Source organism: Aphis gossypii, chromosome 1, assembly GCF_020184175.1.
Source record: "Aphis gossypii isolate Hap1 chromosome 1, ASM2018417v2, whole genome shotgun sequence".
Lineage (NCBI taxonomy): Eukaryota > Metazoa > Arthropoda > Insecta > Hemiptera > Aphididae > Aphis > Aphis gossypii.
Window position 1 is genome coordinate 48455136 of NC_065530.1, and position 27601 is coordinate 48482736.

The window sequence follows — 27601 nt, forward strand, 5'->3', positions numbered from 1 at the left end:
TATTACATCAACGCTTTCAAAAACCTTAATTTTAAATTTACTTAACAATTTACAGTACAAAACGAAAGTTCCTAGTTTTAATATAAAACATTTTGTTTTCACGAGTGTTCTTTATTATAAGTAGTGTACAAATCTCACGAATTTAATAATATGGTTCTCATATAATTGTATTTAAAAATTAAAAATAAAATTTGAATAGATTAATCTTTAAATGATAAAATGAGGGTGAGCATGCTTGATGAATCACCCTGTTAAGATGGAAAACGATGAAAAAAACGTTGAAAAATTCAAGTACTAAGATTTATTCCGCTCCAAAAAAGAAATCCTTTTCATTTCTAAAATGTAATATTTTAAAATAACCTATAGATACCTACATTAGGTTGCATGCATTTCTATGTTCCATACAAAAAAAAATCCAAGTCACTTAAGGTCAGTTAACTTCGTCCTAGGTCGCAAAATATAACATGAACATCAATCAATTCCAGTCGCGGGAGTCGTTATTACTATAAAAAAAAAGCGTGTACGTCATACGATCGTATACCATATATAATATATATATATACGTATAAACCACGCGAATGTTAAAGTAAAACTTCTATAAAGAGTTTACTCTTCGCATATCATATTATTGACATACCTACCTATATAATAAACATAAATAGAAGAGTATGCATCGGAGATTCCATCCCTTCTCTTAACCACCACTTAGCGAAAACGGTGTCGAATAAAATATACGCGAATATATAATAATCGTAACAACAATAATATATGTGCGACGTGCCTATATAACGTATACATATTATATAATCGGGGTGGTATATATAGGGTAAATCGTCTGGTACGTAAATATATTCATATATATATATATGTACGGTAATATATGGCGTATAATAATATAGACTACTCTGACTGTTTGCTGTTGCAGTAGCATAAATGTACTATACACGTGTGTATTATACGACGTTTGCGCGAGATTGGGAGAATCGGTTGCGGTTTTTACGAGCACCCGTCGTATTTAAATAACTCGCCGTTTGGCCCCTCTTTGCGTGCAAAACCGTAAACTATATTACAGTTTTTTTTTTTATGCACGCGACCTCCTCGCATATAATATATACATAACACATATATATGCATTACTATTTATATCGAGCTATAAATATGACGGTATAAAAATGTATGTTTGTATATACAAATATGTGTGTATAGATTATAGGGTAGGGCCGGTACAACCCTATCCTCCGGCTAGAGCACAGCAATAATACTTATAGATACCTTACATAGTATTTGGCTATCTCGCAATCGTCATCGGGTCGCTTTATTGCGTACTGTTTTATAGTATTTAAGTACAAAATATTTTGACCAGTGGCGATATAAGTGAGGTGTGAAGAGGTGTTTTTTTTATTCACACGATTTACTCGTATATAATAATATATTAGACATCTATAAAAGTCCATATAGTTAACGTCATACGTTTGTCTGTAAATGTAGCCGAGATATAGAACTATGTACGTGTCGCATCCGTTTCGTGAAATTTTCATCCAGTTCGCGAAACGGAACTCTTTTTATTTTACAAATCGCGTAATATTACACAACGTATGGATAGCTTTTCACGAAACGGACATGGATTTTTATAGGGCCGAGCCACACTTCGGCGATTTTCAAAATCGCTAGATGAAAACGCACTGCATACAATAATAGAGCGCATCAAACTGGTGCGACGAAAACGAGCGTTACCGCGTGCAAAAACGCAAATCAGCGGTTGCACGCGGTAACGCGCATTTTTGTCGCACTAGTTTGATATGCGCTCCACATTATGCAGCGCGTTTTTGAAGCGCAGGTGAAAACACGGTAAACGCGCTTCACAACTGCTCGGCCCTAAAAATCCGGATCCGTTTCGTAAAAAATTATCCGTATTGTGTGATTACACGATGTGTAGGAAAAAAAAAGATGAAATTTCTATCCATTTCACGAAACGGGCCAGAACGCTAAACGGACGCGACATGCATATTATATAATATAAATATATACAATTGAACGATATATAATATTATCTGTGCATATATGTAATAAAATCTATAATAAATATTCAGTAGCATTCATAGTGTATGTAAGATGATTCATTATTAGCATATTCGATTTATTTTTAAACACGTTTTTTTATACGGTAAAGGCGGTAGGTTTTTGCTTATATTTTATACACATGACTATATACTTAAACGATATACCCTCGACAAGGTTATTGATGACATCGTACATTTTAATTAATTAACTATATGGACGTATACGGTGCACTGTACAGTAATAATAATATCGAATATTAAATGAATATAGATCTTTCAACAATATAGATAGGTACCTATTTAAATTTTAATCGATCACGTGTCAGTGCGTAACGGGTTTCGCGGGATATAGGTAGGTATATCTAATTATATTAATATATAAGCACCTTTGGCAGCATTTTATAACTTCTAAATTAAATTAAACGATTAAAAATAAAATATCATACTTATTTAATATTATTTAATATTTATACTTAACATTAATTGACGTTTAGCTGTTTAGGTCTATAAAATATGCATGTCAATTATAAATGTCCGTCAAAACAATTCTATACGTTGGTTTATAAAGTTATAAAAACAATTATTCAGACCGACGATAACTATACAAATATAGAAAGAAAAAAAAATGAAAAATCTAGATCCCAACACTTAAATGTTAATTTAGATTTAATATATTGGCACAAACTTATCGTATTTTATTGACACAAAAATCAAAATATAATCAGATCACAGACAGCGAATGTCGGGAGTAGATTTGAGAGAATCGTCGTGAGTATACTGATATAACGGTATAGGTTTTTATCTATAATATAAGAATACTTAACGTACGGCAAGAGTCGTCGTGTGTGTTTCTAAAGAAAAAAAATCGGTGGAGTGCACTAACGCACGAACGGTTGGAGCACGAGGCGGAGCAACGCGATCGTATGACTACGAACGGCTTTGACGTACCACGCGAGTGCCAGAGGGGCGGACTCCACCGACCCCGCCTAGGACGACGCTGACGGTCGCGACTCACGACACACATATCGTGTACGCACATTATAGGTACATATCATTATTATCGTATTATTATTTCGGTGGACAGACTACTCGGCCGAAGGGTAGGTTGGTGGCAGTAGCGATGGTGTGTTTGTGGTGTGGTTGGAGCCGTTCTTATGAGAGGAGGCGGCTGCTAATGTATTCGTACCTACATGGACTTATAAAATAAATTTTAAATTTAAACCTAACCTAACCTATATTATAGGCATATTTGATACGTATACAACTGTATACACATATTATGGTGTGGAGAATATCTTACTAGTTATAACTATAAGATATATAATATTATATAATAATACCTAATTATATTGCGACTTCGAGAACTTCTTTATTATAGTTATAAAAGAGTATCTGGATTTTTTAATGTTCCAACAATAATGAATCGTAGAAAATAATTCAGTGTAATTTTAATTTTAAATTATTAAATAATAAAATTGAATGCCATCAGATACTGGAAAAAATTCAATTCTAATATCAAATTTAACTTAACGAGAAATATTTCTCTGATATTATTTAAATTTATTTTATATTCTTTAGTAAATGTACGAACTATGTTTTACACTTCAAATACTTCAATGTGTCTACTGAAAATTCAAGAAAATTAGATATATTTTTACATAGAAAATTATCTCGATAGTGACACGGACGACGTATATTGATTTCATCATAGTATAACAACAGTTCTTTGTTATTCCAAATAAAACTTTTTTAACACGAGTTTATCTATACCTATAAAATATAAATTATTACAATATTTACCCCCATCGACGTGTTCACCAAGCAACGAATCAATAAAAATAGATTTTTCAGAGTAAGAGGGTAGAAACTTCGACTGTGGAAAATTTTCTAGGAAAACTAATCATAAAATATTATAGACTTAATATACGTTAAGCACTTCAGTGCCGGGTAGTTTGACGATAGTATTTATTTTATACCTATACGCATTCGTTTAGTAGATGACAGTATGAACTTATATCGGTCGTCCAAACTTTGAATGTCTGTAAATAAAAACACAGATATTTTCTGATACTATTGGAAAGCAGGAATCATATGCTGTCTGTATGGGAATAAAATAATTTTCAGCAAAAAAAAAAAAAAATGAAAAAAATAAAGAAAAACAAATTTGTAGAAAAACGTGATAGAGGTTTTAAAATAGATTTAAAAATATGCTGATTACTCTATCGGTGATGATTATTATAATATAATAGATAGATGACAGTTATTTTCACAATATTATAAATTAATGCTTTTAAATTATAGCAACAAAAATTATCAAATCGTTAATGTATAAAATATGAAAAATACTGAAAAAAAAATTAAAATGTAAAAATATAAAAAGTGGTAAAATATTCTATTTTAAGTAGATCAACGTAACACAAACGTTTCACATTTTTACGCAATTCAAATTTGTAATCCCATAGATTTTTTTTTTTTTACAAAATACCTAGATGTGAAAATATGAAAATAATAGTTAACTAGATATTGTCAGCTGGTGTTCACTGAAAAGTCACCTGTAGTTTAACTAGTAATGTATTTCCGGTAGTCATTATTCCAGGATAATACTGACATTAAAAATAATAATAATTATTATTAAAATATGAACAATACTATACTAGAAACACGACATATAATTTATATTTTGTAGATTATAGGTTTAGAAGGCCAAATATATATTCTAATTCATTATAAATATTTTGTATGATAGTAATCATAAATTAATTGTTAATAAAAATTGAACCGACAATGATTAATATCTTTTGTGCGTGTTAGTCGAATGTACGTATTTATAGTTTAAAATAAGGCATTATAATTTATAATAGGTACGACAAAGCAGCGACAAGAAGAATAGAACATATTATAACTACACATTTAAGTATTTATAGCTGCACTGAGATTGAGGGCTGCGTGCTTACGACCCGTGAGCGAGTGACGAATTCCTATATAGTATCATTATATTATAGGTATACGCATACGTGTAACCGGAAACCATTACTTCATACTATTATACCATAGTGGTGTGTACTTACATATTATTACACCGGTGCATATATATTATATATTAAAGAGTTGGCGTCATTAAGTTAACTATTAAGCTTAAAATCCTATATAACGTAATATAGTACAGGGTGCGGTTTCAATTATTCGATGTGTGCCGCAAGTCTTTATTACGACGGCTGCAGATGTCATGCGATCGCGATGTTTGTATGATATAAGCCTACACAGAAAAACAGCACAGATGAATAAGAGAGAGCGAGAGAGATATTGTAGAGAAGTTTCTTTCTAGACTTAATAAATCTGCGAAAAGTTTAAAGTTCTAAAAGTGTACTAATTTCGAAAACTGTTGATGCGTGGGTGTTATTCCGGTGCAGCGACATGCGCGTGACGATTGCCGAATTACCGATTCGCAAGGACAATATTATCTATTCCTCGACAGACCACCTAGACCACCATTACTTAAACTAACTTAATGTTTTCTATTTAATATTAATTACGTACTGAGTGATATTGTATACATCAAGTCCGCCTTGTAATCTTTTTATATTTTTGTCGCGGCTTGCAGGTTTCATATATGAATAAAAAATAATATTTTTTAATAACATCATGTGCATAATGATAGATATTAGATTGGGTAAGTACGTATCCCCTTAGTAAGGCCCCCTTCTCTGCCGGCCGACCAAAATCCGTGAAAAAAAACAATGGCGTCAAACTCCCCCTCTATTCATTTCCACTCACTGCTCGCACACACCGACACCAATAAGTGCGTTCACGCCTAGTATACATAATATAACATTATTACTAAAGAACCGAATTAATATTATATTATTCAACCATATTATAACAATTTATAATATAAATATATTGTTATATTATAGTAATGATATATAAGCCATACGTTAAATAAGGTAATAACAAGAAAAGTATACCTATTATATTGGTGATGAGTGAAACTTGTCAGGAAGAATATTGTACTTAATATTATACTTGTCGATGACGACAATATCGTCAATCAGATTTATCACGTATATAATAGTGCAGGTAGACACATCGCAAAACTCTATACTTATACATCCGTACACGGGCTATGGAAATTGAACCCTTGCAGTATATATGAGGTCGAACGGGTCGAGGTTTATGCCATATTATTTTCGGGCTGCGATGAGAAGGAGCAGGGTCGTTGTGATCACGATTCTCATTGTTTCTAGATCCACATCACGACAAAGTCATTTATAATCACCGCTGTTTGGTGTAATAAAATAACATAATAATAATAGTGGTATTGCACAGCTACATATTAATGTATAAAATAATATAACGTTATGCGCATTATTTTGCATGCCCGTATGTACGCGCGTTATATTATACTGTGTGCGATGTAAACGATTAAATTTAAATATATAATAAAGAAATAATTATTTTCACACGTTACATAGGCGCGGTTAAGGAAGCATTAAAGTACGACGGTTAAATGCACAATGGTTATTTTATACGTATAGTTAATACAATACGATATTACGACGACTGAAATTATAGTAAATAATATACATAATGAACATGCACGGCAGTTTAAAATTTATTTCTAAGAGAATTGTAGAAAATTGCTGAACACCGTGTATAATAATAATATATAGAGTATAGATATATTTTATAATAAAATCTAAATAAAAACTTCTTTTCGTCACTGCATAATTATTGTATTCGTATCGCCGTGGTTAAATGTGATATAGCCGTGTTCGTATTATAAGATAGTCTTATAAGCTATAATGTAACTCACAGATTTCCATGCGGTAATTATAACTTTACTATTATTTATTTCATTTATGTAACGACGTGTGTACGTATTATACGGATCGGTATTTCAATGGATGTTTTTTTTGAAATTATCCCGCGAGCGCTGAATATTGAATCTATTACGAAAATCTATGAGTATGTATACTATGTAGATATTACGTACATATTCGTAATAAATTATATTGTATTCGATTGTGTCGTGCTCACAGTGTTGATAAAATAATACTTATAATATTTATAGGTACAATTGAAATCCTTGACTGGAGGAATATTTAGATAGTAATCGGCCAAGCACTGAACTCTATATTCTCGTTTTATTCTTATAATAGGTTTAATGTTTATACTATACATCTGCATACTATATATTATTATTCTTGGTGTAAATAGGATTGTTTGTCTTATATTTCAAACGAAACTAGAATAGTTTTTGATTAAGTTTATGTGTGATGAAATTAAAAAGAAAATTAACCGTAACAGAGCAAATACAATTTGTAATGATCGCTAGAAAATAAAAACAAATTTATCCTTGACGTGGCTTAACCTTAAACGCCCACATATTGCATATCTATAATAGATTTGCCTATAACATAATATATATTATATATTTTCCATCAGAAAAATTGAATTGAGGCCTGAGGAACGATTATTTAGTGATGAAACACATTTCGAAATGAAATAAAATAAAATTATTGGTTAATTTTCATTCCTTAAAAAAATCGAATTGTATGAATTAATTAAAAAAAATATATAAATATGTACATGTACTAATATCCGAGTTGTGGATGTATTTTATGATCAATAAAAAAAAATATATACTATAGGTACTTGCTCTCTACAATGGTAGAGATATTATAATCAGAATTTCCACTAATGTTTATATTTAAAAACGTGTATAAACTATAAATTCAATAATACAATAATAAAAAAATACATAATTTATATATTGTAGAAGTATAATTATACTAGTCATATATCCTTAAGGATATATTTTTGCCACGTATTCTTTGCGTTTTCCGATAAAATGGAATATTTTATACAATCGTCTTGTAAAGGTGTACGAATTTATGGGGATAATAATTATGAAAACTCTTCCAAAAACTATAAACTCTCAACAAATTAATGCACAGTACGCACTGTGGCTGTTATATACATGTTTAAATATTATAAACAGCGTTTAGTATAATATAATATTATCATTATTGATTAATCGTTAAACTTAATAGACATAATAACATTATTTTAATTGAATACATTTAAATGCCTAGCTGGCAACGTTCGTTACTACCTATATACACCTATACATGTTAATAAAACTAATATAATATCAATAATATTATAGTTAGACACTAATAAACGGTAATATAATACATAATACCTATAATGTTGATATTTTTATATATACACATAAAATACGAATTTGGCGAGTAAATGATAATTTCTGCGTGCGTATATAATATATAATATCTAGCTAGATAATATTCTATTTTATTACTTATTATAATATAAACCGCAAGCACGTTCACTTTTGTCGGTCGTGCATAATTATTTAGCATAAAAAATGACGTTCAAGAGTTCATTTACCTACAGACGCGTGCGTAAACATCAAATAATGTACTAATAATAATCGTTATATTGACCAATCTGTATACAATACGCGTACGTCTATTCGGACTCGTATAATCGAAATGATTTTAAACTCGTCTCGTCGAACGTTCGAGTACAAAATATGCATTTTTTTTTAACTACACGCCTATATTTTAATATCGTTTTCGACGTGACGGCGTCCGCGACAACATTGCAAAACGAAACAAAAAACAGGGTCGAGCGTCAGAGGTATTATGCAGTGCGTATTTGTGTACGATATTATAATATTTATACAGCAGCAGCACGAGGGGCACGAAAGTCATATAAAATATATGAGGGTGAGGTAGGGTGTAAAGAGGGATGTGCGCGAAAGACGATGACGACAGAGGACGAGCTTCTGCGCGGGGGCAAGACGGGCGGACGTTATAATAATGGAAATCCGCGGCCGTATATTATGCGCGCGCCATGGTGAAACCCATTAAAATTACCAACTAATTATTATTATTATTATATAATATTTTAACACGCAGGGGAGGACGAAGTTTTCGGTTAATTTATCCGACGCGGCCCAACGAAAAGTCTCTCCATCAACACCGCTGCCTCCACCGCCGTGCACTACCCACGCGCTTCGTCCTATTTATTTGCTCAGAGTCGTATATAATAATATACGTATCGTAGAATAACGTTCAGATGCTGCGGAAACGACGACGACGACGACGACGACGATGGCAACGGCGACGAGAGCTTAATCGAATTATATAATATACAGCGAACACTCTCTCTCTCTCTTCTTCCCAAGCACTCGCGCTTTAAATAATGATATATAAACGCGGTGTGACGTGCAACGTCCCGCAAAACCGATGATCTTCAGACGGAGGTGAGTGGTAACCCGGTAAGGTGGTGCGGCGGCGTGACACGTGAGGGGGTGAGGCGGCGGCGGCCGTCAAATCGTTTTGGAAATTCGTCCGGTAACGAATTAACTTCCGGCCGGCGGCGGGGCAACAAAATCCGCCGGGGAGACCCGCTCGGGCGGTGGCGGTGTGGGCGTTAAGACTTACGTGAGCGTCGTATACGATATATATACGTATATATATTATATATAAATAGTACTTTTCCTGGGATCGAGGCTGGATACCGGGTGATTAATTATTCCGAAGCTAAACGGATTAAACACATCCGGCTGTTGCTGCACCGAGTTACAGCCGTTGTTCACTGTTTCTCACTCTCGTTCTCTCGCTCTCGCGTACAACTCCGAGAGCAACTCTTCACCGGGCCCCTTAATAAAACATCGCGAAAACGTTGTTAATTGGCTTTGAAAAATTAAATGTTCACCCTCGTTCGTTGGAATCAAGTTATTCGACGGATTCGCCACCGCCGCCACACTTAATTTATATACGCGTATAAAATGTATAATTGTTAAGTCTGCTTGAAAACCACGAATCGAAAACCTTGACTGTCTTCATTCGCGTAATATACATTGTATAAAGCTGTTAGGTATTAAGACTTTATAACCGATCTGCAATACAATAATATGTCGTCATTCGCCTATCGAGTTAATTTTTTATAGCAAATTTAATGTACCTATTTTGATTTGAAACTGTTTTGAGATGACAGACAAATATTGCTTAACGTTAACGAAACAAAACACTATTTCATATAAAAAAGATTGACTCTAATATCGTTTGAAATAATTTAATCTAGAATAGTTGAACACAACGTACAAATTGAAATAATTAAAAAACTGCTCTTGCAAAAGTTTTTTCCAAGTGATGTGATATTATATATATACATATATTAATCATTACTATAAGTAATTAATTCATTTAAAAAACAATTAAGTAATATAAAACGTTTAAATAAAGTAATAATACTTACTAATACAGTAATACATAGGCAAAATGTTTTGTTATATAAAATTAATTGGAATACATTATATTGTCTTTCTAATTGTATTTCAGTAGTTAATTCGTCTTTAACTTTTGTGTATACTACGCTGTGGATTGGATTTTATTTTTATATTTCCTTGTGTTAACTGTATAGCCTTATAAGCATGTATATTTATATACATATAGTATAGATTGACGTGAATATAAATGCATAATAACGTAGGTACATACAAGATATATTGAAAAATTCAAACACACACATACACATATACACGATATATCTGCAGCAACGTGCGGCTTGTCAATGTATAAATATATTACTATACATTCTCAGACATCAAAGTATATATTTTTTATCGTTTTACACTTTTACTCGTTTTCAATCGCAAATAAAATCCATACTCAAACGCATGCGTCCTCTTTGATTTACCTGATCGCATTTACATATTAAACGAAGAAACAGATTTACAAGCGTATTACACCTGAAACAAATGAATGAAAACAAAACTATGCATGTACACAAAACACACACGCTCATCAAATATCAATAATGTTTAAAATAGGTAACCATTACTATTGTAGTCGTGTTTGACATATTTCGTCGTTTTATTATTCCATACTTTAGAATTATATACAACAGTATAACGTATATATATTATATGTACATATTATTATTTATTCTGCAGGTTGATTATTTAAACATATCACGTATAATCATGCAACAAACCGATATTGGTGCCTGTATGTTTGGGACAACTTTTAAATCACTTTTTAAACTTATTATTGAGTATTCGAACATAATATGACTTCATATCAATAAGAAAAAAAATATCTGTTCAAAGTCATATGTATAATGATTATTATACATACATCTACGCTCATGATTTAAAATCATTATTACCTTTAAAAAAATCTAAAAGATAAATTAACATTATAATGAATTATTCAGACTCTGCAGTAAAAAAAAAAAAGAAAAGGGCACTAATTGACTGTCAGATATTAAGATAATAAGTGGTTCATGTTTAAAAATAAATTAACTCCATTAAGGTATACTTGAACACAATACAAACGTATATTATGCCATGTATAATTCCATTAAGTCACGATTTGTAACTTACATAATATATGTATCTGCAAAAGGATATATTATTATAATTATTGGTCGTATAGAGCTCGACTAATTAAACGATGCGTATAATTATGTAACGAAAATGAAGACGACAATCCGTTATAAATTAGTATGTATTATATTATTCTACCATCAAATTATTATGTGGTGGCTGCGTATAATACATACTATATAGCCTGATTCATTATACTATGTACAGAAAAAAAATTATCTTTGGCGCCACAAAATGAATAATAATCTCGATACGCCCTGAACTAGGTACCTATACATGAAGTGTGTGTGCTCAGGGTATGTATTTATATTACATATAAGGTTTCTACCGCGCACGCGTAATGATATTATTTTATATATGTACACGATACACCTATATTTTAACTCCTGTAAGCACTACTTAGCGGTAGCCGGAAACGTTATAATTCGACCACGTGGTGACACGAAAAATAATATAAGATTTATTTTTTTCGGACGTGTTTTGTTACATTACTTATTATAGGTATACCCATCGTAACTACAAAGCTTCATGATTGCGTGCGCACGCGATTCATCCCTATAATATCATCATGTAATACCTGCCTATTTAATATAATATAATATATACCTATTGGTATTACTACTGTACGTGTGTACACGAAAACGAAAATTGTAAATAGTCTTGCAATTATTTTCAAGCCTAATAAATTATTTTAAGATAGACACAGGTTAAAAGCATACATTTAATATGACGTGCTACCTGCAGTGCAGGGACATACGGCTGTATGGGAGACGCCTCACGGAAGGTCGTCGTAAATACGCACGCAGCAGCACCACTGCTATGGGCATCGGAAACATCAAACGATCATTAAATTATGTAGTAGGTTTACTTGTTAAACGGTTCAAAAAATGTAATGGGTATGGCATTACAATAGTGCATAAAGATACGTCCGTACTATATTTTTATAATATCTATAGTATGTTATAGATATCATCTGTGGTGCATCTATACATACCGTAGAGTATGTGGTCCGAATTTTAATAGTTACGGAATTGGTGTAGATCGCATAACTATGCGTATAGGTCATTTGCATAGATTTCAACAACACCGTAGTGCCATACGTAAACTTTATGATGTATACAGCTATAGGTTTGAGACGCAACATTTGGACGACTTTGCTAGAGTATGAGAGTGTTATTTTAAATATTGTGCATGTTTAACAGGACAATTCATTATGGGTAACCTAATACGATTTGCTTACATCAGATATAAAATAATAGGCACTATATATCTTTAAAATGGTTAATAATATACTGTGCAACAGTACGACACGACGTTTATTGGTTTCGCCCAGTCCATTGATCAAGTTCCGGTCGGTTTTAGCGAATCATTAATTTTCCGCGAGCGTTTGACGTCAAAACCGCTTTCACGTCACGACCATAATAAATCCGCTGATGGATGGTAAAATGATGATACGACCCGCTGCTATACATTATAATTATTATTATTAATTATTATATATATGACTGTAAATAAAATACCTCGACGGCAGCAATATAGTACTTTGCGGACAACACTTTAATTATTATTCTTTTATAAGATATACTTAGGATATACTATAATATATTGTATTTTTATGATCCACGAAACTATCTGAATAATATAATTTGTAAACTAATAATACTATACACAGTATAGCATTTAATGTATTTACTACAAAAGGCTCTCTTCACTTGTGGGGGAGAAAAAACAACATAAACTGCCGCGCGATATTCAACGTGCATATATACTATATAGGTAGGTATTTTACCTCGTCTACTTAATTTTAATTGGTCATTACACCGTTTCATATTTTTAAGACGTTTCGTATTATTTTTTTACTGGTTTTAATAAAAACGTTTTTCGCATTTCCCGCAGCCCTCCTTAATGTAATTGCTTGGTTATATTATTATTATACATGTATATATCCGCGCTTGCACCCTATCACTGAATGCGCAGGAGGGGGGCGCAGATTAACGACAGCCATTACACGAGTTTAAAGAAAGGAAGATAAAAAAATAGTAATAAAAAACACGAGTAAAATATTACATTAATTTAAAAATAAATCGTCTAATTTCAACATCGTCGTGTTATGACGTTGTGTGTAGGGGGGGATAGCAAAGTGTTAATATTATAATATCTCTATAGGTACAACATATTATTATATATACTGCACCGGTACGAAGGTAATGTATAATATAATATACGCGCCTTAATAATATAATGAGTTATTATATTATAATTTATAAAGCCATTTTTTGTGTGTGTCGTCAATATACGTACGTAAAAGCGCGTGCAGTTTAATAATATAATAATAATATTATTAGGTATATAAAGTTTCCGGCCATGTTTTGTGCGCGGGAGATCGATAAACAACGGCGACGGCGGCAGCGGCTGTGATGGCGGTTGTTGCGGCGGTGGCGGAACGATATTATTATAATTCCAGCGGTATATTATGTATAATAATATTTATATACACCGCCGCCACGATATTGTACCCAATGCGTACTTAATACGTCTTACATGCCCTGCGTATCCATATAAATATAGTTATCATCTCCCGGGAGTGGGAGGAGGTTAATAAAAACGGTGTACGCGCACACATTGCGAAAATCATGATATTCCTACCCCTCTCTACGCAGCCTTCCAATTTTAGCTCACCCGCGTATACCTGTACAATGTATATGCAGTATAATATATAATAATTTTATTTGTATTATATTACGAGCATGTGCAACTATTAAATATAAATAATACGTCCACGACCCCGTACGGTAAAATTGCGAGATATCCGCGTAAAAAATGAATGACTTCAAAACTACCGCCGCAGTGTGTGCGTTTGTCACTTATGCTCTGTGTGCAGCAGTGAGAGTGGTGAAGAGAGCGAGCTGATTTAGATAGATCTCCCCAGGTCTGGTGGTTTTTTTTTATTATTATTCAAATGAGTATACGTACTACGTGACATTTGCATCAAAACATGTACCATATTGTACATATCTATTTTTAGCATTATCATCGACTATCTAGGAAAAGGTAAATAAATATATATGTATAGTATTTGTGCAGAACAAATTAACTTAATATTGAAATACTTAGGTATTATTGAATGCAATACCTGTTAAGCGTAAAGTTAGATAAATAGAAACCTTTGACTCGTTAAATTAATTAATATTAATAGATGAATAATATATAGTCGAATGGATTATGGAGAAAAATAATAATCAGTATAATATATTATATTACGATCAAGCAATAATATTTTGAATTTTCTAAATAAAAAACTTTCCTAAAAGTAAGACATGCGTTGCATAATGTTAACATTACACATTCAATTAAATTTATACAAAAATATAATAAAGGTCACAGGATCATATAAATATATTGTCAAAGCACCGTCATATGTATGTTATATAACGTAGTTTAAATTAAAGGACTGCTGTGCATAATATATAATATTCGTAGGTATATATTACGCGTGTATGCACATAGATCACTTAACCCGACCCTAAGTGAAAAGATGGAGGTGAAATTCACCCACGACCGAACCGACATACTATGGAATGGCTTTGGTGTGGGCGAGGGAGAAGACGAGAAGACATATCCGTCTTAATCTCGTCGGGATGACGGGAAAGTGTCGGTGCGGTGTTTGTGTGGTATAGAAGGGAAAGAGGCTGCACCGCTGCTCTAGATGTAATTTTGCAGTGCAGAGAAGAGGGCTCGTACGCGAAGGCCATCACTTTTCAGTTTTAATACTTTGCTTATATTTCGACGTAGTCGTTTGTCGGGCGCGATTATAGGGCCGGGCGGTGCAAGGTGATGGACTACGGAACACTCCCTGCTCTAACGCAGCTCGCGTTGTTCTTCACGTGCACAATATTCGATAAAGCGTTTCGCATTTATAACGACGACGACGACAACGCCAAAAACTTTCATTTTATAACAAGCCGCCGCTGCTACCATGGCCACTGCCACCACATCAAACTGTGGAAACGAGTTGCCTACACTTTATTGTATAATACGTACAATATGTATCACCCTTTCCCTTTCCGCACAACCAACCAAAGTACTGTCGCATCGTGCCCAAGAACGCGAGAGTGTGAATTTTCCCTTATATATATATATTTTTTTTTTGGTTTTAAAACACTTTTTATGCGCCGTCTTAGTTATTACATATTTATATAGGTGATATTATATTATTCAAATCTCATTTCAAGAAATAACCGACCCGGACCGTTAATCATTGCTATACTATGCGCTCTTGCTGTGACATTTAAATATTTAATACAAATTTATACATGTATTATTGGATAAACAATTCTTATTATAATACACGACTAGACTCCTTTTTTCATACAACTACTTATTGCGAAAGAAGACTGCCTTCCCCCACTAATAATCACTTTCTGCAGGTTTCATATCAAGATCAAGTATAATATTTTAATGGAATCCCGCACATCTTAAGTGAAATCGTTCAATCAGGACTCAGACTTCATCTCTACCACCATCGAATTCATTATTGTCTCTAATCTATTCAACTAAATTTAAAATAATATAAAAATGCATCGAAATTACCACTGTATAGAGGATATTGTAAACATGTTAAATAAAAAAAATTAAGGAATACATAAACATTAAATGAGAAAAATGTATTATTTTGTAACCCTTTTGATAAAAATAATATGTATCACAAGTATTTACTTCAATATGTATCAGAAGGTTGATCCTATTAAATGATTTTAAAGGACGAATACCCAAAGTAACACATTTTGTAAAAAATATCGCAAAGTACAACACGGAAAAAACCATCATACAATGAACCTGCCACGTAATCGGTATATTTTATCAAACATCTATCTATGGGCTATGGCCTATGGTAATTTAAAGATTATCCTTCACCATTAGCGTGTTGCATTCATATATAATAATATATATATAATATACATATTATTATACATACGTAAGTAAGTAAACGATATTATTGTAAAAAAAAAAAAATATTATTGGTTATATTATATTTTTTAAATATATTTATTAGATTAAAATAATCGTGAAACCACATATATACCTAATATATTATGAGAAATAAATATTAACTTTAAAATACCTATAATAATAATAAGTTATGTTTAAGGGTAAATATTCAAAAATAGCAATATATACTATAACTACTCTTACTATAATTGCATAGATATTGAATACCAATTAAAAAAGCTATAACGCTGTATAAAAATATTGCATAAAAACATTTTATGTAAATATATTTTTTTAAATTTTATACCTAATACGAATTATATTTCATCAACACGTCACATAAATTAACTTAGTTTTTAAATCATTTTAATAAAGCAATTAATTATTTTTTTGTAATGCCAATGTTTTTAATTATTTTGAATTTACTTATTGATTTCTTTAAAAAGTTTATGATAATTAGTAAAATCTAAAATTATAAAAATAAAACAAAAACAGTAGTTATGAGTAGGCTCTTGTGCAAGGGTGGATATGGAATTTCATTAAATTTGAAATCAATGATAAGTCATTACAATTAATCCTTGATTAAAAAGTATAGTATAAATTATATTACGTTTTCTTAGAATAAATTAAATAAAATGACAGTATCAATGACAACAAAATTTAATTAGAAATATCATTATTATATTTCCCATGCTTGGGTTTTAGCAATTTTTCACGTTAATTAGATTTTATTAAAAAATAAAAATTATAATTTTACCCTAAACAATTATCTGAAAATGAATGAATATAATATAAGCTAAATAACATGAATAGATGAATATCGATTAATATAAATTGATTAATAGCATCATTAATCTTAATTATATTAAGAATTTCTTTAGCAGTGTTGAGAATGAAATTGATTATGTTAGGGTGGTTTCATGGATGGTAAGCAGGAACGATTTTACATCGGTAGACTTTAATTAGGTTATAAATTTATTAAAATATTTCTAGCCTTTGCTCTCGTTTGAAAAAATCATTAAATACTTTTTAGAAGCTTAAGTAATTCTCCGGGATCAAGTAATTAACCCCTTTTACAACCTCTGGACTGAAAACATACAATATAATACTGTTTATACAAAAATAATACTATGATATTGCTACTATAAAATATACTTAATACAGGAATTAAAAGGTTAAATTTGTATATTAATGTATGCTTTAAAACATTTACTTTGGTTGAATGTTATTTTTAATTTATGTGCAAAATAATTTTAAAAAATTTAAAAAAATATCATAAATACATCTAGGCATACATATAATATAAGAAATAATAATAAGAGATATAACGCAATATATACCTATTATACCTATTATAATATACTTATATATAACTAGGTAAAATATTATTATTTATTATAAATATACAATTCTCCTTGAATGAAATTACCATGGTACTTTTAGATTCTAAGCAGAGCGAGCAATAATGTATTGGTTTTACAATGATGTTAATTTACTTAATTTTTATTCTGTAAACACTTTTTCTTCTCCTAAACTTGCTCAAAAGTACAAGTGTAGCATATTTTCTAATAGGTAATGTTTTTGAGCTGGTACTTTAAAGAGGTCATTTTTCGATTGTCGAAATGATACTCGAAATAAAAACGGTTGAAGGAGAAAAAATGCATAACTTCACGATTATTTGGTGTAAAATAATTACGGCTTTGTTTATCTACATAGAAACGAATAAAATTAAATAAAAAAGATTCAAAAGATTTAAATAAAAAATGATTTCCTCAATCATATTGCATTCAAATCAAATACCTACAGTAAGATTATACACTATCCTGTCCGAGGACCGAAGGGACGATGGACAAACATCCATCACCGAAATGCGCTGACCTACTTTTTCTATACAATTTTAAACGTGCTTCTCGTTGCTTTTTATAGTCATATTTTAAACAAAATGTATACATTTCGAGTTTATATTATGACTATAATGATATTATAATAATAATTTCGTGACGTAATTACACATTTTGTATTTCATCATTTCATATAGGTGTACATAATATAATATATTATATACACATGTACTACGCATATATAGTATATAAATACAAATTCGAGGTATATACACATTGTAATGTATCTATATACCTATAGGTACATCTATACTGTAGTTCATGGCCATTTTATTATGTATTTATCGAAATAATAGACTACCATAATATTAAAATATTTTATACACGTATTCGTGTCATATTGGTATTTACCTATAACTGGCATAGAAAATCAATCATACTTTAAATATAATAAATGTAGGTATTGATTTTTTTTTTTTTAATTTCATTCGTTGATATTAAATTTGAACAAAATAATCATAATCATCGTTATTTCATTATATTTTTATAATATAGACTCGAATTAAGTAGATATCGTGGTAAGACTTGCGTAAATAAAATTATAGTACCTACCTAATATTATTATAAATGCAGATAACAGAACGCCAAAATCATTATTATGAAATATTATATACATGTATAACTATGTAAGTAAAAGTATAATGCAATGTATGTTTTATTAACTTCTAAAAACGTTAAAAATATTTGATAAAAAAAGAAAGGAAAAAAACAAACTCTGTGAGAATTAACTGGTAAGTGCGTGTAGCAGGGCTCATAATATTTTGCGCCGATAACGCAATGCTTTTATTTTTTTCACATCAATAAACTCACGTACGGTGTATGTATATAATATATAGTATTTGAACAGCAGTTTATGTCCCATCCATCACCTTAAAAGAAATCTTGGCAGTGATTTCCAAGAAAACCCCAGATGAAATATGTTTAAAACATGTGGGTATAGATAAATCAAAAGTCAAATAAAATTTATTTCAACAGTGATGCCTGAAAGCATGTATTTTGATCATTGAAAATTGTATTATATTTTCTGCAATAAAAAATATATAAATAACAATACTTTATCTCGATATAACATATTAATTACTCAAAGTAGTTAAGTCTTTTGTAAAATAATTTTTCAATTATTCAACTACGATTTTTTTAATCGTGAATAGCATACCCACCCTTATAATAGGAGATATAAAATCTCAAAATACACTAAAATTATAAAAACTAATTGAGTATTATCGTCTTGAAATGAATACCATACCTATATACATACACTAATATTTAATCAATTATTTAATGGTCTGATGCACCATTATGTCCGTAGTATAAAATACGAAAATGGTTTAAGATAATATACTCAGGTATATTCGGTATATTCATATAAATATTTCAAATAAAACCACGAGTCTGTATTTATCGAACGAAATATGTTTGCCATACATAATATAATATTATGATCTATACATTTATTGCGATTACTGCATGACGTTTAAGTGTTAGAGGTATAGTACATTCCGCATTCTGCAGATCGTTTAAAACCACAACGTTTAAATTGCTGGTCGGAAAATGTATATATTTTTGATTTTATACGTGTTTTGGATACGGTAAATATTTATTATGTATATACTATATATATATGAGAAATAGATGGGGGAACGACGATATATATAAATTATAAATGCTACTGCTGCGGCACAGCGTGGTTGCGCTCAAAGTCACACTTCTCGGATTCGCGGGTGTGTATAAAACGTCGATAAAATAAAAAATAAAATAAAATACCCCAAGTCCCTTTATGCTTATATATATATACATGAGTATATTATAATATATAAATGGCGAAAAGCACGCATAATACTGAAATATTATTTTTTAAAGCATCGTAAACAACGGTTATAAACGGTTATACTCTGGTGAACCGAAGTTGATGGATGCGTTTCGAATGGGAAACTGGACAGGTTTACACTGCACATGTACATACATATTATATATACAGAGATAGATAGCTGGGATCCTTGGCTATAATATAATGGTGACTATAATATTATAAACGATAGTGTAAAATATATTATAGTCTACAAATACTCGCGCACAAGTTATACACCGAGTTAACCAAGAGGTTGGTCAATGCGAATGTGTTTGTTAGGTATATTATTATATACACAAATGTACATACAGATTGATTCTTAAAATACCAAACACTATACAGTTTTCATAAAAAACGTTTAAGATAGGTATCTATGTGCAGTTCTTATATTCATTTTCTTTTAACTTAGGAGAAAATTTTGGATTTTACAGTCTATTTTTAAAGTTTATTTAAATATATAATATATAAATATTGAATTTGTAATTTTTATTTTTTTTTTTTAAGGGTGTAGTATTTCTAATTTTGTGAGTATCCTCAACAACAACATTTCACTCTTTTTATCAACAACATCTTTAAATACTTATTAAAACGTTTTCAAAAGAAAGTTACCTATCCAAAACAATTACTTAATTTTTTTAAAAATTATAAATAATGTACGTTATCAAAAAATCATACTTTATTAATTATTTTATGTCTTCGGACGAACTTCAACTAGTAATAGGTAATGTATAAACGATTATTGTTTATAGTTTTCATTTGGGTGCACAATAGTTGGGGTTTCTATATCAGCTACATATTTTCACAGGTTTTTTTGTTTTTATGTTATTTCTAAATATCTAATCGATAACCTCATAATATTTAATTGGTTTTTTACGTACATGCGTGAGTGTGTGTGAATCGGAATATTTGAAAACGCATGCGAACAAACGGTGGACTCGCACGCGCCTTGTGACTATAAGGTTGTTAGGTCATTCTCCGCGGGACAGGTGAAATAAAAACAGCGAGATCCTAAATGCGGTCCGTTGGATGTACGCAAAATACGTTCAAATTTGCATTTTTGTCATTAAAAAAAAAAAAAAATACAGCCGATACACGTGCATATAAGTATACGATTATACAGTGAAATTTTAATAGAAACACTATCGTTTTGGTATAAATTATACGTGTTGAAAAAGATGAAAAAAAGGATAATAAATAACTGTACCAAATAACACGGTAAACCAAGTCAGATGTTAATTGTCGACGTGACAACGCGACAATAAATGTTAAATTTAAACGCATTTATATTCACACTAATCGATGACTTTTAATGATTGCTATAATATTATTATAATATAAACCTATTAAAATATATACAATTAAATTACCTATAATATAAGAACTACTGCATCGCCCGTAAACGCATAATCAATAACGGTAAATATTATAATATATAGACATTTAAATGTAAATCTATACGCTTAGATATATTCACTATATTTCATATTATAATATTTCAGTGGCCAGTTTGTTTTCAGATATTTTACCCAACGCATACCTACATCTAAATATGAGTCACCGCTGATTACCATAAACACGAAACTAAAATGGCTAAAACACAAATAGTGAATGTTTAAAAACAACGATAAAAAATACCTGTCGTTTGTTTTATTAGGTACTTTAATTAAGTTGATAATGAATGGTTAATTTGGTTAATTATTCCTATTCTCCTTTCAATAAATTATTAATTTAGTATAATATTATATAGCCGGTATAGTTTATCGTGTACATGTATAGTATAAGCTCCACATTTATATGTACATAAGTAATTACTTAATATTATGTTATTATGTATATGAAAATAAATAAGATTTTCGAAATCTTTGAAACGAACGTAATGTGATTTCAACATATATTTATATTTATAAGTGGTTAAGTATAAAAATATTTGTTTGATTTGATTAAATTATGAAATGATTTTTAACAATAATAAACTCATAGAAACTACAGAAGTATTATGCTACACCTAATTAAAAAAAACGTTTCAAGCGAGATATATATATGTATAATGTATACAATATATGAATATAATATATTTATTTGTTTTTTTCATAAAATATTATAATATATATATATATAAGATAAAAAGTATTAACTCTAAATTAGTATATAGGTTATTAATATATATTTATTCTTATACGCAGGGAGTGTATCTATTTAGTACATATTTTAATTTATTATTATTCAGAAAAAAAATCGTATTTTATATTTGTTGGCCTGTTTGTTAGTGAAAGATTGCCTTGTAATTATATTCGAACTATAGACTATCTATAAATATGCATGTGCGCTTATACATTTACCGATAATACTTGGAATTTCGTTTATAGAGTAATTCGGTTGTCAAACACGCGATCATCCTCGAAGCGTTTTTGAGCTAGTTTTTAAAAATTATATATATTTCTAATACAAAATTATTTTTTTTTAAATTATGTATAGTATATACCTACATACAAAATTATGTTATAAATATTTATCAGCAACTCATATTTTAATATTTGGACAGAAATTAATACTTAATAATAATCTTTTTTAATAGATTTAAACGATATGTTATGTATATTGTTTAATAATATGATAAATTAATAATAAATAAAAGAACATAAAATACATATCAAAATAAAAAAAATATTTATAGATTTTAATTTAAACTAAAATATGAATTCGATGTATAATGTATAAATAATTATGGCAATTGGTATTTATATGTATATATTATAATTTATATTATACATTTTACTGTTGACAACACGTGATAGTCACTAAAGAAAATATTGGCATTGTGGCTCACGAAGTTATTCTAAACCATCTAAATACACAGTTTACGATAATTAACCAGACCACTTATAGTGAATTATATAAACAACTAAAAAATGAACGTTTTAAACCTACATCATATTATTATTTACAAATAGAAGATAATATAGCTACAGCCGTATATGATAATTATACGTGGCAGGTTTTTAGCGTAAATGACTTAGTGGCACTGCTGAATGCTCAAAACGTGTTTTATACATACATATACACACATATATTATATATCTACTTATATTATATATGCCAACGAAAGTAACACGAATGTTAAATAATAATATAATTTCAATAAGTATTTACCTACAGTATACTGCAGCTACAGGCCCGAAAACATAATATAATACCTATATAATATATATGTATAGTATCATTTAACATTCAACTCAACTCTTGATCCGAATTAATACTTTTAAAATTAATGTATTATGTATATTTAAGTGTGTATGATAAAATTATATTTTAAACTATAATTTTTTTATTATGTATATACTATACAGGTGTCAAACGTAAACACGCTATCTATTAAATTTAGGCTAGTTAAGGCAACAAAAAAATGTGTTACATTCAGCAGGTACGCTACTGATCTACAGCTGCAGCTGGCGCCTGTAGCTAATGCAAAAATATGTAAAATGCATGCAGTAATAGGATAAATACAAACTCAAAATACTATATAAATTTAATTTAACTAAAAACACACGCATATGTTCAAGTATGTTAATGGAAAATTTAATTATATATGAATAGTATACTTTAAATTGGTACAAAGTTTAAAAAGTACCTACATAAAATATGTAGATGTATGTCAGATAAATAGCCAAGCATTGTTGAAACATAAAAAAATATTTCGTTTTGAAAATATGTAGTATGAAATTAAATTACTTACGGTGTAATCGGATAAAGGTATAATCATTACTCCTTTCACTTAAAAATTAAAAAAGTCAAAGCTTGAAACTATTAAATCTCGCTAATAATTAATATACCTAATAACTTTCGGGATGTATGAAGGCATCAGTAGACTATTGTTTTTTATATATCTAACATCACGTAGCTTAATAATATCTACGAATAAAGAAAATTAATATAGGTAACAACAGTGATGGAGTTCTAATAAGTCGTTAATATTTAATTAAACCGCTACTGTGATCATTAAAAGAAAATTGCGTTTTTTAAAACTCGCGTCTAGAATAATTAGTCATGGCTTCAAAACTAAGTACACGGCCATTACCTCTGATTGGATTACAACAAGTATACAAAGAATGAAGAGTGCAAAGAAACTTGGTGTTTTTTATCGTTTTGAAATATGTAGCGATAAATTGCTCTAAGAAAATCGTAATAATATAATATATATACCTAAGTGTATAAAATATGAATACATATATACAGGGTGAGCGCCCTTACATTTTTGTGTTTTATAAGTTATACCTATTTGTTAAATGCTGCGTGAAAAATAGAAAACCGCAATGCAGGAATGTATACATATTTTTATACATAAAAAATACTATTCTTTCTACTGATAATAAATATATATTATATATACATCATACATAGGTAATAATATAATACATATAACATTATGTTATATGTATACAAGTGAAAAAAATTTACTTCATTGAGCTTTGACTAATAGCCATTATTATATTATTAATGTGTGTTCTTGTATTACATGTATTATACAATAAATCTATATTGTGTAGATATATATTAGGTGTATACGCTCAGTTATCCTGTCAGTCCATACAAAACAATTGTGAAAATTAATACGCCAACTGGCTGACTCTAATTGAATTCAGACTATAATATGATCGTGCGCACGGAAAACATAAAAAATGATTAACAGCATGTAAATTAATTAAGTCAAATCGAGATGTTTTTCTACGCTCGTTATGCTCTCGTGTATAACACAAAAACGTGTTGAGAACGAGTAATGAGAGCACGCGTATGCATATATAAATTTATATTGTGTAGTTATACAGTGTAGGTACCATACCTATGTAATATATTATTCATGTGTATGTTCTCATAAAAGAGTTTTGTAGTGTTGCAATTATAATGTTATTAACAAGGTTTTATAAAATGTTTTAACATTTATGCATTACACATTCTACTGTACATAAATTTGTATACTAATAATTACTATTGGTACGAACAATTTATAGTTAAATGTAAATCAATCCACGATCATTCGATTTTTTTCGTTTATTAATTATTATTATTATTATTATAGTGATTCGGAGAAAGTAGATTTATCTTTTAAAATTAAAAAATAACATTCAATGTAGCGTATATATCGTATTCTAGTTTATTATGAAACGTACGTATACGCGCGTCGTGAAAGCGGCATAATCATACCTAAATTATTTTACATACTTATAAAGTTGTCTACTAATTGATCTAGCTATGTATACGACGTACCTACCTATATGTGTTATTGAACAATTCATTAATTCTTGCAGATTTAAATTCTATACACACGGTATAGTAGTAGGCCTTTTAAACTTAGGGTACCAAGCTGATGAAACACTATATATAGCTACCTAAGCTACCTAGCTAACTTTAACCCATTACTACTGTGGCTACTGTCGTAATATGTTATATATTAAAATTTAACTATATGTACAAGTGTAATTGATGTGCATATATATTGCATATATCATAATACTTGGGTAAAGTATGCTCAATGATGTTCGATATTTTTCCTTAACGGATACGACGAGGTAAGAAATTCGTGAGGAAAATTACTTACCGGCTGCCAGTCGGTTCTTATCGGCTGCGAACAGGAAAGCGTTGCGCTGCATGAACGACACCGGGTCGATGGCTGCGGCTGCGGCCCACGGAGACTGCATCGGACCGGGCGCTCCACCGCCACCGGTGCCGTTTGACGGGTGCGGCCGGTGAGCAGGAACCTTGATCACGCCCGCCGCTCCCGAGTATTGTAGGTAAGTCTTGTCGTCGGCCGGCTTGTTGGCCGCGGCCGCGGCTGCGGCGGCGGCTTGGTGAGCGGCGGCCGCGGCGGCGGCCATGTGCTGTTGCTGGTGCAGGTGATGGTGAAGACCGAACACGGCCGCGTGGTGATGTCCGGCCGCGTACAGCGAAGCGAGCGCCTCCGCCGGACCGGATACGGCGGCCGCGGCCATGCCGGCGCAGGACGCCGACCGCTTGGACGCCAATTCGTCTGCGCCACGTCCGCCGCCACCGCCGCCGCCGCCGCCGGCCAACAGACGGGATATGCCGAACGTGAGGGCGCCGGGCGCCGCCGAGGTCGGTGACGACACGTCGTCCTCGTCTTCTTCGTCCATGCACAGCTCCTCGTCCGATCCGCCGGAATCGACGCGGACGTCCCGATCCTCGTCCGTGGTCGTGCCGTCCTCGACCGAACTGCACTTGGTCTCGTCGACCATGTTGACGCCGCGGCGAAGATTTCCGTTCAGACCGCCGTTAGTCGCACGAAAAATTAACCGCAGCACTTAATCACGACGAAGAATATGTGTTTTCACGATTTTATACTCTACGGGCGATACGAAATACTTGGACGCTTGCAGTATACGGTTTGAGCGATCCTTATATCGTCGTTAATGTGCGAGTGGTGTTAGCAACGCGACCGGCACATTTCGGTTGACTGTAGCGGTTACGTTTCGTATCATCGAATCTGCAGTCGAGGTGCCGAAGTGTATAGGTAGCTGGTAATCTCCGCACGAATCGTATAGACAATATAATGGTACCTAATAACAACGCGTGATATTATTACAACAATGTTATCGTTCTTATTTACGTGCGTTCCGCGTCCGCACCAATGTATAGACCAATAGGTAATAACTATAATAATAATAATAAAAACAGTATATTATAATATTATAAAACAGTAATAATTCGTTGAGCGCGCTTGCGTGTGCGTGGCGACGATGCGTTGCGGCGCGGTTGGACACTGAATGCGCGACGGACTGCGAGTGGCAGGCGGCGCACTATACGTCGACGGCGGCCGTCGAGATGGGCGTCCGCCGGGAACCGCCTCGGCCGCGTTCCGATTGGTGGACGGGCGCCGCGCGCGCGGTGGAAATCAGTACCCGCGTCTCGGACGGAGGGGATTCCGCGGTGGTGGCGGCGGCGGCGGGGCGGACGACGTCGACGACGACGATATTAAAACCCATTTAACAACGCGTCGGGCGCGATCCCCTCGCGTATTCCTCCACGCTGTGGACCGCGGCCTTACTAAGACTATCGCTTCACCGCCCGCCCGTAATACGTGCGTGCTCACGTTTATGGGCGAGTGGCCGTGTCCGTATAGTTAAGCGAGCGGCGGCCACCGCGGCCTCTCGCACACCGCCGTCACTTTGGCCGAAAAAATTAATCCTGGCCGAGCGCACACCGCCCCCACCCCCGCGGCCGTCCGCCCACGGGTACCTATTGCAGGCGGCGTACAACATAATATTCGATGCTCGGTCCCATATTCACGTACGCCCTTCCGCAGCATCCGCACCACTGATTTTTTACGCTTATTTATAACTATTATTATGGTCGCTCTTTGCCGCTTTTG

General features: G+C 31.8%; 1 protein-coding gene across 1 annotated transcript in view; it reads right to left on the minus strand.

Moving 5' to 3' along the window:
• Positions 1-27031, minus strand: part of LOC114130160 (T-cell leukemia homeobox protein 3-like) — a 42232-nt gene extending 15201 nt beyond the window's left edge. Inside the window, exon 1 of the mRNA XM_050210976.1 lies at positions 25814-27031. Within this exon, the coding sequence (XP_050066933.1) occupies positions 25814-26468 (655 nt within the window). The 5' untranslated portion in view covers positions 26469-27031. The remainder of the gene's footprint in view (positions 1-25813) is intronic.
• Positions 27032-27601: the final 570 nt, after the last annotated feature.